This window comes from Trichomycterus rosablanca, chromosome 5 (genome assembly GCF_030014385.1).
Source record: "Trichomycterus rosablanca isolate fTriRos1 chromosome 5, fTriRos1.hap1, whole genome shotgun sequence".
NCBI classification, from domain to species: Eukaryota; Metazoa; Chordata; class Actinopteri; order Siluriformes; family Trichomycteridae; genus Trichomycterus; species Trichomycterus rosablanca.
The window spans coordinates 4,473,968-4,486,458 of NC_085992.1; the positions used below are offsets into that span (position 1 = coordinate 4,473,968).

General features: G+C 44.3%; 2 protein-coding genes across 3 annotated transcripts in view; both read left to right on the top strand.

The window, feature by feature from the left end:
• The window catches only part of ndst2a (N-deacetylase/N-sulfotransferase (heparan glucosaminyl) 2a), a 171,206-nt gene extending 163,784 nt beyond the window's left edge, over positions 1 to 7,422 (top strand). For both annotated transcript variants that reach the window (XM_062995544.1, XM_062995545.1), the window contains 7 exons: positions 1 to 53; positions 162 to 285; positions 2,079 to 2,253; positions 3,672 to 3,842; positions 4,329 to 4,438; positions 5,192 to 5,294; positions 7,281 to 7,422. The exon at positions 1 to 53 is cut by the window's left edge and continues 44 nt beyond it. In XM_062995544.1, coding sequence (XP_062851614.1) covers positions 1 to 53; positions 162 to 285; positions 2,079 to 2,253; positions 3,672 to 3,842; positions 4,329 to 4,438; positions 5,192 to 5,294; positions 7,281 to 7,406 — 862 coding nt within the window. In that variant the 3' untranslated portion in view covers positions 7,407 to 7,422. The remainder of the gene's footprint in view (positions 54 to 161; positions 286 to 2,078; positions 2,254 to 3,671; positions 3,843 to 4,328; positions 4,439 to 5,191; positions 5,295 to 7,280) is intronic.
• Positions 1 to 12,491, top strand: part of myoz1a (myozenin 1a) — a 294,151-nt gene that overhangs the window by 158,416 nt on the left and 123,244 nt on the right. The gene's annotated exons all lie outside the window — the stretch shown is intronic.

Sequence of the window (12,491 nt, forward strand, 5' to 3'; positions counted from 1 at the left end):
GAAGACCTGTGATCGGCTGCCCAAATTTCTAGTAATTGGGCCCCAGAAAACAGGTATGTTTTACTGTTTATTTAAAATAAGTGCAAGTCAGTATCTTAAAAGTAAAAGTGTGTGGCTTGTAAACCCTAAGATATCCTTGTATGTTGTGTTGTCTGTTTCAGGAACCACAGCATTGCACTCTTTTCTCACCCTGCACCCAGCAATCACTAGCAGCTTCCCCAGTCCCGTCACCTTCGAGGAGATCCACTTCTTCAATGGTCCAAATTACCACAATGGCATCGACTGGTAAGCTAAACGCTACTCTGTAAACAATGGTAATATTTACCTCGTGTGGTTAATTTTGTGTTAGTTGCCGGTTAAATGAGCATGCAGAGATGCCGTCTATATTAATATTGATATTCCATTGTACTCATCAGATAACCTTAAATAAATAGAGGCCTTGGCCACTGATGGGGTCATTAATGCAGTCAGGAAATTGCATTGAGGAACTAGACATGACCAAGTTGGAGATCATACTAGATTTTGTTCAAGGGGTCGAGGGGTTGAAAAAGGTTCCCTAATGGCAGATTTGCCATAAATGTAGGCTTTGTCAGGCTAAGAGCTCATGTTAATGGTTGTGTGGCTGTTTTATTCTGCTACTTCTCAAATATCTGTGTTTCTGTCACTCAAAACCTTTTATAGGGACATAAATGGACCAATGATGTCATTGTGTTTGTACGATACAATGCAAAGAACTACTCCCAAGTATCAAGGTCCATGATATCTTAGTAAAAGGCAGACAGGAGGTGCATTCCGTTCACCTCAGTAGGTCTGTGTGAAGTGAACAACACAGGGAATTCTGACATCTGAAGTGAGATTTCAAACGGTAGGGAGTGAAAGTGTCGAGTTAGAAGGAAACTGCATAGGGAGTCGTGAGTAACGATTTATTACTGCACAGGAAGTTGAGAGTAAATGTAAAAGTAAAGAGCAGCAAACAGTAGTGGACGAAAGCTAATGATGAGCAATACAGCACGATGGAAACACGGCACAAACCTGCTGTACGTCCCTTATTACACAGGCAATATGATACACGGCTGTGCTTTATTATATTGCTCATTCGTACAGAAAGCAAAGGAGCATCAAAGATCGCTGTTAACATGACGCTGATGTTTACGTGATGATGCAGGGCATATAAAGAATTAAGGGATTCAAACTACAGATGATCGCGTCTGTATGTAGTGCACTGATTAGGGACCCTGTGGAATTGAATCCAACTTTATTCCAGCTTGGGGAATAAAGCTTTTTCTCCCAATATAGTTCCTACCCTGCAGAATCATCATATTGGTCCAGTTTTTCTGACCTTATTCATTATAATGCTTTAAAGATTTACATTTTTGGCTCTTATCCAGAGCGACTTACAGAAGAGCTTCTTCAGTAAATGTTTCCTTACTCTAGTTTAAGTAAACAAGTTTAAGTCCAAGAACACAAATCTGCTGAAGCCCTGTTAGAACCAAAGTGGGTTTTTTTTGCAAGAAATAAGAGTGTTAGTAAGTAAGTACAAGTCAGCTTAAAGACAGTGAGAGACTCAGATGTCGGACAGACAGGGGAAGCTCGTTCCACCACTTGGGTGCAAGTACAGAGAAGAGCCTTGATGCTGATGCTCGTCTTCCTCGAGTCCTGGGCGGAGGATCAAGTCGAGCGAGACTAGTGGCTCGCAGGTTGCGTGGTACAGAGCGGGGTTTGATTAGACCTCGAAGGTAGCTCGGGGCTGCTCCATTTTTGGCTTTGTAGGCGAGCATCAGTGTTTTAAACTGAACGCGTGAAGCTACAGGAAGCCAGTGAAGAGAACGCAGCAGTGGGGTGATGGTGTGGCAGCAGTGGGGTGATGATGTGGCAGCAGTGGGGTGATGTGGCAGTGTCAGGCTGGTTAAAAACCAGGCGAGCAGCTGCATTTTGAATGAGCTGCAAGGGTTTAATAGTGGACATAGGAGCACCTGCCAGGAGGGAGTTGCAGTTTCATAGACATTAAATGAAATATAATTGAGTTGTTTTTTTGTTTAATTATAGTGTTAAAAGTGATTTTCATTCGTCTGGTGCAGGTACATGGATTTCTTCCCCTTCCCCTCGAATGTGAGCACAGATTTCATGTTTGAGAAAAGTGCCAATTACTTCGACAGAGACGTGGTCCCTAAGAGGGCTGCAGCCTTATTACCCAGAGCCAAGATCATCGCCGTGTTCATCAACCCAGCTGATAGAGCCTACTCCTGGTACCAGGTACAACCATCTCCTCAAGCTCAAGCTTCTCTAAAACCCTTTCAGAACTTTTTTCGGGGCTTTTTTCATGACCAAGTAAAACAGACTTGTTTGCACCACCTTGTCTCTTTTGTGTGCTTTTAAAGACCCATAAAGTGTTTCCACTATGCAACTTTAAAATTCTAATTGCTTTTAATCTCTATTTTATAGGTTGGTGAGCTTGTGTGCTTAATCACCACTAATCTGTTTGACCTAGAACCTCCAGACTCCAGTGCTTTTGTCTGTAGTTGAGGTGGACAGTCCCAGTCCTAAGGGTCAAATTTTGACTCAATTTTCGAACTTTGTCCCAATTTAAATAAAAAAATGTTTTTGGAGCTTTTATTGAAGAGGAAATGAAATTGCGCTGAAATAACATGACTCGAGTTGAGATTTGTAGCTGATAAATGATAAATGTTTTCACTAAATAATTTAGTATTTGTTGGATTTGTTGAGCTTGAGTTTCACACCGGGTTTTTTTTCGCTGTTACTTCCCCGAATGACTCAGTTCCATTAAGCAGAATTCTATTCATCTGGACTTTAATACGTCTGTGTTTAGGGGTCACTACAGCGGATCATTCTGGTCCGCACACCTGATTGACCACAGTTATTACTTATTATCCCAATTTCTATCTGGGCTTGGGACCGGCACTGAGAGCGCACTGACAAGCTCTCCCGCCAATGGCTCGGCTGTTCAGCCATAAAATAAATTTACATTTATGCCATTTTGGGTGGCACAGTGGCTTAGTGGGTAGCACTGCCGCTTCACAGTAAGAAGGTCCTAGGTTTGATTCCCAAGTGGAGCGCTGTGGGTCCTTTCTGTGTGGAGTTTGCATGTTCTCCCCGTGTCTGTGTGGGTTTCCTTCCACAGTACAAAGACATTCAGTCAGGTGAATTAGAGATACAAAATTGTCCATGACTGTGTTTGATATTAAACTTGAACTGATGAATCTTGTGTAATGAGTAACTACCGTTCCAGTCATGAATGTAACCAAAGTGTAAAACATGACGTTAAAATCCTAATAAAATAAATAAATACATTTTATCTAATGCGACTTAAGTTGTTAAACACAGTTTAAACAACTGTGGGTTAACGGCCTTGCTCAGGTGCCAAACAGTGGCGTCTTGGTGATGGTTGGGATTTGAACCAACCATCCATTATGCTGAAATTGATAAATGTATTATGTTTTTACTAACTACTATTACTTGTGTAGTACCTTAATTGGTTAACCACACCACCAAACTAAACCACTTCACCAGCGATAGTGGGCTAGTGTGCTTTACTGCTACTCTGTTTAACTCTCTTTCTGTGTGTGTGTGTGTGTGTGTGTGTGTGTGTGTGTGTGTGTGTGTGTGTGTGTGTGTGTGTGTGTGTGTGTGTGTGTGTGTGTGTGTGTTTACAGCACCAGCGGGCTCATCAGGACCCAGCTGCTATAAACCACACCTTCCACGAGGTGGTGACCGCAGGACCCTCGTCCCCTAAAGACCTGCTAGTTCTGCAGAGCCGCTGCCTCAAGCCCGGAGAGTACGCCACTCACCTGGAGCACTGGCTGCTGCACTTTCAATCCAGACAGGTGAACTTTCATAAAATATAAACAGAATGGACTCTCACATATCCTACCAGTAGGTATCTTGACTGATCACACGGCATCACTGTCATATTCCTTATATGGACGTCTTCATTAACCTTATATTCAACCAGTGACCACTGGGGTCATTCATAAAAACCTATAAACCTATGGGTCTGTCCTAAAGCCTAGTGAGCTGCCTTGCTGCCTACTGCCTACCTAATCGGCTGCCTCAGTAGAGAGGATTCTAATAGGACATGGAACTCATAAGGCAGATTATTTAGACGCACTACTCAGACAGAGATTAGCAGTTTTAGCTTAACCGTTAGCTTCAGGCCATTCAAACCAATGGGCAGGAATCTAAGAATTTAGACATGCCCTCTTCTCAGGAGTGTATGATGATGTCAAATGTGTCTATGTAGAGAGATCACCAGGTTTTCAGACAGACCATAAATGTGACATTTATAACGTCTCTGCTCTTTACGTTCACAGCTGCACATTTTAGACGGGGCCATGCTTCGATCCAATCCTGCCCTCGTAATGGACGGCGTCCAGAAATTTCTGGGACTCACGCCGACCTTCAACTACACCCAGGCTCTCACGTAGGTCCTTCTGACTTCTTCATCCATGCTATGCTGTGTGCACGGGCTCATTTTCAGCAACACCTAGACGGACCCTCTTTCGCTTTTCTTGTTTTTCGAAGCCAGAACTAAGCACCAGAACTTGCAAAAATGAAGCATAATACACATAGAAAAAGGCGAGAATAATGCGAGCCTCCTGACAAAATAAAGCCTCTCGCTCGTGTAAACAGAGATACGTGCGCCGGCTAGTGGACGATTACTGAACTTTTTACATTTTAAACAATCGGACCGGACGTTCAGATATCCAGATTTTGTCTGTTAATCTGTTTGAAGTTCCTGTGTATAGTTGTCATACTGTTGTATAATACTAAGTGTTTTCATATAGTTAATATTTTATTTAACCCTATTTAACTCACTAACACTTGAATCTCCCCCATGGGGATCAATAAAGGAGTCTTATCTTACCTTAATTGGGATTGATGCATGACGCTCCGTGCACGATACAGCTCTCCATGTCAAACCACTTGGTGCAGGTAAACAGAAGCGGTCAACTACTGCACACGTGTCAGGAAGGGTGTGTGTTAGTCTCGTCTCTCCTCAGTCTGCAGAAGTAGAGAAATGGAAATGCGAATCGGGTCATTGGATATGACTAAACCGGGTTTTTATCGGACTAGTGTGGCAATGTATTTAGAATGGTTCACAATTGTATTGCTTACTAATTAAAAAGCTGCTGGATTCAGTACATAATCTCTCTCTTTCACGTGGATGGTGCAGGTTTGATGAGAGTAAAGGCTTCTGGTGCCAGAGGCTGGAAGGACTGCGTCCTAAGTGTCTGGGGAAGAGCAAAGGCAGGAAATATCCCGAGATGGCCCCTGAGGTACGGCAACGTTCTTTTTTTCCCCCCCCTAAATTCCTCCCCTTCTCTTTCAATTTCAGTCACCCTCTAAGAAGCCGGTGGCAAGGGCACGGTGCGTCCACGCAGGCTATGAGACGGTGAAAATGATTTTGTCAGGCATTAAGAAAAGGTCACGCTGTCTGACTCTGCCCTTTTCCTTCACACCTCTTCATTAGTTTTCCAGCATCTTCGTCTCTTTCTGATGCGCCTGTAAAATCTCTTCCTGCTAAATATTGGGTTATTTTGTAGTCGAGGGCTGACACAGCAGGAATCTTTTAGAATATTTAAATCTCTGGGAATGTGGGAGAGAAACAGAGTTATTGAATATTATAATATCGTAATATTGAATTATTTTGTAACATTTATCACAGCTCATCATTTACTGTCAAAAAGGAGAAACAATATTTAGTGTGTGTGTGTGTGTGTGTGTATAAATATTTTTATGGGTGTTTTTTGACTGTAGAGTAGGGCGGCAGTGGCTCTGTGCCAGGTGGAGCGGTCGGGGTCCTTTCTGTGTGGAGTTTGCATGTTCTCCCCAGTGTGTGGGTTTCCTCCGGGAGCTCCGATTTCCTCCCACAGTCCAAAGACGTGCAAGTGAGGTGAACCTGAGACACAAAATTGTCCATAACTGTGTTTGACATTAAAAACTTACCAAAGTGTGTAAAACATCCGCTAGCACACCAGCGCCGAGATTCTGAACTCCTCGGTTCTGAACTCGCCGTTGCCCCCGGTCGGCTGGGCACCATCTAGCGGGGGCGTAATTGGCTGTGCCTGCAGCAGACACGTCTCTGCTAGGGCGGGATGACCGGACTATGTGGGCGGGGTCTTCAAATGTGCATGGGTGAAAAATGGTTCAGCTAAGAGCTGCGCGTGGGTCGGACTACGCTAAAATAAGAGGAAATGGAAGGAAATGCTATGAGGCATTAATGAAACATGAATAAATGTTATTCAGATCACAGACTGGTCATTTACAGCCGTATAGATCTGACATTTAAAATCATATTGAAGTGTCTCGCTGCCTTCACATATTTAACATCAGTAAGACCAAATCACTCTGTAGTCATGTGATCTTTCAGGGGGGAAACACTGACCGATAGTATGATATTTATATATTAAGGATGGTCACTCGGCTGGCACGATGGATTGTTTGAATGTTAGCACAGCCACCTACCTGGCCTGATGTGTTGCCTTTTTTTGCACCACAGACCGGTTTCATATAAGATATAATTTCCCGGACCGGCGGGGAAGGGAGTATTTATTTAATATTGCTCACAAACGATTTTTTTGCTGCAATGAGACGCTGCTCCCACCTAGGGATGATAATAAGACAATAACACCCGAAATAGAAGCAGTGAAAAGATCTCTAATTATTCATTCTTTCTGTGCGGCCTGGAAATAAATAGCCCACGGACCGGTACCGTGGGCTAAGGGCCTCGCTTAAGGGCCCAACAGTGACAGCCTGGCGATGATGGGGCTTGAACCAGTGACCTTTTGATTACTAGTCCGGTACCCTAACCCCTAGGCTACAACTGCCCTGATTAAATAAATTGATTTGAAATGAACTTTCAAATACAAACACGAACACCATCCTGTGGAGGCTTTACGTTACATTTTGTAAACCACAGTGGGACCAGATTGCCACTAGTTTCTTTATTTTGATGCATTGTTTGTGTTGCCTGGGCAAAAGTTATGGACAAAATGTGGGTCTCTTGAGAAAAACCCTGCACTAGACTGCCCCCGTGTGGCTAAGAATACATAGAGTACATAAGTAAATGAAGACTCGCCATAAACAAGTGCTCTGTGAGTGTAAAAATAAATATTGTTATTTAATTATTATGATTATTATTGTGGAAATGCAACCAGATTATTTGTGACTAGGACCTGAACTTTTGTAACTCATTGGACTAGCATACCAAGCTCTGGATTTAATCTGTATATTAACCCCCGCGCGTGTCGTTTTTATTCCAGACGCGTGCCTTCCTGACAGACTACTACCGGGAACATAACGTGGAACTTCTGCGTTTGCTGAACCGACTGGGCCTGACGCTGCCCTCCTGGCTCAGAGAGGAATTACAGAGCAGCAGCTGGAGCTGAGAGTTACCTGCTTCCCCCCGAAAACACACCTGAGGAACAGCAGAGAGACACTAAGGGCTGCGTCGAACCCTCCTGTCACTCCTCCTGTCGCTCATCCCAAAAGTATTGGAACGGCCAGTAGTGTGATCATCGCTGCAGGACGAACTGACCGCCAAAAATCAGCCTTTCCTGCGGCGGTGATGCTCACGTGTGTTCTTAACTGTCCAGGACTCGGACTTGAACTCTTGTAGTTATTAAATCCAGACCTTGCTGACCAAGATCTGGGCTCGTTGTGGTGCCGATGGCACGAATGAACTAGTGAACCGTCCGTCCACACGCTCGCTCGTCCATCTCTTCAAATCGTTGTAAAACGTTGTACATTTTAAAGTGTATATTTTGAGACTTGAGTTGGAAGTGGCAGCGAGTGCGGCTGTGATGTCGATGTACTGGACAGAGCTCGGTTTAAGCGCCAGTCTGCAGCCCCTCTCTCTCTTCTCTCTCCTCTCTCTCTCTCCTCTCTCTTCTCTCTCTCCTCTCCTCTATCTTGTCTCCTCTGTCTCCTCTCTCTTCTATCTCCTCTCTCTCCTCTCTCCTGTCTCTTCTCAGTTCAATTCAGTTTTCTCTCCTCTCTCTCCTCTTTCCTCTCTCTTCTCTCTCCTCTCTCTCTCCTCTCTCTTCTCTCTCTCCTCTCCTCTATCCTGTCTCCTCTCTCTCCTCTTTCCTCTTTCTCCTCTCTCCTGTCTCTTCTCAGTTCAGTTCTCTCTTTCCTCTCTCTTCTCTCCTCTCTCTTCTCTCCTCTCTCTCTCCTCTCTCTCCTCTCTCCTTTCTCTTCTCTTCTCTCCTTTCTCTCCTCTCTTCTCTCCTCTCTCTCTCCTCTCTCCTTTCTCTTCTCTTCTCTCCTTTCTCTCCTCTTTCTTCTCTCCTCTCTCCTCTCTCCTCTCTCTCCCCTCTCTCCCCTCTCTTCTCTCTCTCCTTTCCTCTATCTTGTCTCCTCTGTCTCCTCTCTCTTCTATCTCCTCTCTCTCCTCTCTCCTGTCTCTTCTCAGTTCAATTCAGTTTTCTCTCCTCTCTCTCCTCTTTCCTCTCTCTTCTCTCTCCTCTCTCTCTCCTCTCTCTCCTCTCCTCTCTCTTCTCTCCTCTCTCTCTCCTCTCTCCTTTCTCTTCTCTTCTCTCCTTTCTCTCCTCTTTCTTCTCTCCTCTCTCCTCTCTCCTCTCTCTCCCCTCTCTCCCCTCTCTTCTCTCTCTCCTCTATCTTGTCTCCTCTGTCTCCTCTGTCTCCTCTCTCTTCTATCTCCTCTCTCTCCTCTCTCCTGTCTCTTCTCAGTTCAATTCAGTTTTCTCTCCTTTCTCTCCTCTTTCTTCTCTCCTCTCTCTCCCCTCTCTTCTCTCTTCACACTGAGCTTGTACAAAAATCTAGAACGCTAAATCTTAGGTTTATTTACATTTCACGAATGCAGGTCCAGTCCGGTCTCTCGTGTCTCCGAGGTCTAATACGAGCGTTTTAACAAATCCAACAACTCTTTTAAACTTGCACTTTTTACACTGATTCCTAGTGTTTGTTATGTGAGCAGATACAGGACGCATCATGAGAAACCGACTACACGTACAGAGCTGTAATAGTAACCAGAGAGAGAGAGAATGAGAGAGAGAGAGAGAGAGAGAGAGAGAGGGGGGGGGGTGGGGGGGGGGGGGGGGGGGGGGGTGAGGAGCTGCATTATGAACCTGTGGTTTGTCCTACAAAATGAGCTGCTGTCAATTTTATTTTTTATTTTGTAAAAAAACACTTTTAAAAAACACCCAACGCTGTATTATCTCTAATAAACTTTTAGAGAGGTTGGAAACTCACGTTCTGTCGATTGTGCTTCTTTTCTTTACATGCTACGAGGGTTCTTCAAAAAGTTTCCGCACCTTTTTAGCTCTATTTATTAAGAATGTCAAAAACAAACTACATCACGTTTCTACATCGTCACCTTCTGATGCATTTTTCCAGCATCGAACCAACTTTTTAATGCCGTCAGCAAAAATGTTTTTGGTTGAGCGCATAGCCACTCTTTCAGTTGATGGCCCAAACCTTTACCCAGTAGGCCGGTGGTCCCCATCCGAACCGGTACCGGTCCGTGGCCTATTTATTACCGGGCCGCACAGAGATTGCTAGAAAAGCAGTTTTTACTGCTTCTATTTTGGGTTGTTATTGTCTTATTGTTTGACAATTGTCTGATTGTCTTACATCGTTTGTGAGCAATATTATTAAATCCTCCCTCCCTTGCCGGTCCGTGAAATTATATCTTATATGAAACCGGTCTGCGGTGCAAAAAAGCTTGGGAAACGCTGCACTAGGCCACCACTGTCTCGAAGAGAGAGCCCTGAGCTCACTTAAACACGATTACTGTCACAAAGACCAGAAATTTTACTTATATTCTTCAATCTATTCATTTAATTGTTTAAACATTTCCATAAAACCATCGACTGTATCTATCACACCCTAGGCTGCCTTGAACAGGCTTAAACGCTTACATACAGTTTGGCAAAATTATTAACACACAGCCTATTTAGACTGGAACGAGTGGAGTGGAGGGGCGTTTCGTAGACATGATGGGTAACGAACAGATACAAGAGGCTATCCAAAAATGTAGCAACACAAAACACTGGGCATTGTTTGGCCACATCCGGCCCGCATGAGGTCAGTGGCAATTAAAAATCAGACATAAATAAATGTACATCACACATGCGGTACAACAGGGATTGTTGTTTGTTTTATGTTACACATGTGAATTAAGTTCACCCTCCTGGTGCGGCCCTCCAAATCAGTCCCAGTTTCTTATGTGGCCCCTGGGCCCCTTCCAGAATAGCATATCAGCAGTATACACCAGACAAAACATCCACATACCAGTATAAACACGGTCTGTTTTTAAAAGCTTCGCCAGCTAACAGGAACCGGCACCAGTTCTGACACTCTGTTAGTGGAAAACAGACCAACAGGTTCCAGTGTGAGACATGGTTTGGCCTGTACTGCTTTCTCCGTCCACATGATGGCAGTGCAGGATACACAGTGTGTTTTATAAACAGCATCTGTTCCACACGTCTCATCTGAGCTCTTCCAGCAGCCTCAGGACTTCAGCTCTCAGTCACTGAAGCCACTCTGTGATGCTTTATCTTTTGTCCTGGGTGTCGAAGCGTGTGGCTGAGACGGATATTCGCTCTGGTACTGGAGAGAAAGCTGTTGCTACTTAGGATGTTCGCTTTCACTGGGGATGAGCGAACACTGGGGGCTCGGTTACGTCCGGCTGTCAGTCCTAATAAAATAAGATTTAGTTTTGTGTCATTTACATTTTTAGCATCTTACAGAACTGTGACAGTAAACAGTCTGAGCAATTGAGGTTTAAGGGCCTTGCTCACGGGCCCAACAGTGGCAGCCTGGCAGTGGTGGGGCTTGAACCAGCGACCTTCTGATTACTAGTTCAGTATCTTAATCGGTAAGTTACAACTGCCCTATGTGTCTCCTTTGGCAGTGATGTAATGCCACCAAATACCGGCTGTCACTCATTTTCAACTAAAGCTGGAGATTTCTCGCGACACGGTGGCGATGTGAACATTAGCGACTCCTAGTGGGCAGTCAGCAATGCGAAAAAGTTGAGCAAAGTTTAACGTTATGCAAATTAGGAGCAAAGCGATGTGGCGATTAACAAAAAGAATTAAGTATTGAGCAGAGCGGTATGGGCAATATCCTCGTCACCGTGAACCGTGGTACACTCCGTTTTTGGTTCCTAGATAATCGTTCCTACTAGAGATGAAAGAGAAACTCGTCTGTGTTAAACTTTTGCAAGTAGACGCAGTGACCACAAAGATTCTCCCAGTTTTATTGTCATGCTGCCTGCACAGACAGTGATGGACTACACATGGATGAAATCTATAGATAAGTGATTTTTATATGCTCTGTAGAAACTAGCCAGTAAAGAATGCTGTACTGGCCTGGGATTTGCATTTTTATTTTGCTTGGTGCCAGTTAAACCATGGCAACCAAATGGCAACAGGTGATGATGCTTCCGGTGTGAACACAGGGCGATGAGCGATCAGCAATTTGGGCTGACAAGCTGTGAAAAATCGCTGCCGGTGAGCAAAGGATAACGCATTCTGACAGCTTTTTCGTCTCTTGCTTTATTATGTTTGTGTTTCTCACTAGAAGAGAGATGGTCTGTATGGCACGTGCACTTGACTCCACAAAAGACTGACGCGACTCCCTGTCTGCTTCCATTTTGTCGGATTATTAGCTTTATAAGTCAATCCTCCACTCCTGATCTTAGACATGATCTTAGGCTCAGACATGAGTGAGTTTATATGGAGACCCGAATCGTGCACAGAGAGTCTCACACCGATCTCTATTATCCCCCGTCTCTGTGCAGACGCCATCGATCAGCCAGCAGAGGTCGTAATTGCAGCAGTTATGAGGAATCTACTTCAACATTTCCACCCTCAGTCAAGCCAATTATCGTCTGTATAGGTCACTGGCTTGCTGGTAACAGAGCTGATATTCAAACTTGTGAGAAACGTCAGCTCTGGTGGGCTAGCATGTTTAACCGCTGCGCCACCCCAGTGTCCCTCATCTGTTTAATGTTATACAGGGTGTCCCTAAAGTCTGGACTCATAGGCAAAGTGCAATTTCATTAGAAGATGAATCAATAACATCTTCAATGTGTTTTCCAGTATTTGTGATGCAATATGTTTGTGTGTATTTTGATAAACATATAGTTAGTTATAGTTAGTGATATTTCCTATGTGTCCAGATTTTAGTGACACCCTGTAGTGTAATTAAATGTATTGAGGTACAGGCTAGTAGATTTACTTTAAGTAAACGGTTTGTTTTCTCTTTCTTTTTGTTCTTGAGACTCTCATGGAAGTGAAAGGTTTACTTGTCTGTGGACAGTGTGGTCAGGGCTTTGTGCACTGGACGTCTTCCTTACCAAACTAATCCAATCATGTTGTTATGGACCTTGCTTGTATTGAGGTGCACAGTCATGGCCAGCCTTCGCTCCCCACGTGCATTAATGAGCCTTGGCCGCCCATGACCCTGTCGCCGGTTTACCACTGCTCCTTCCTTGGACCGCTTTT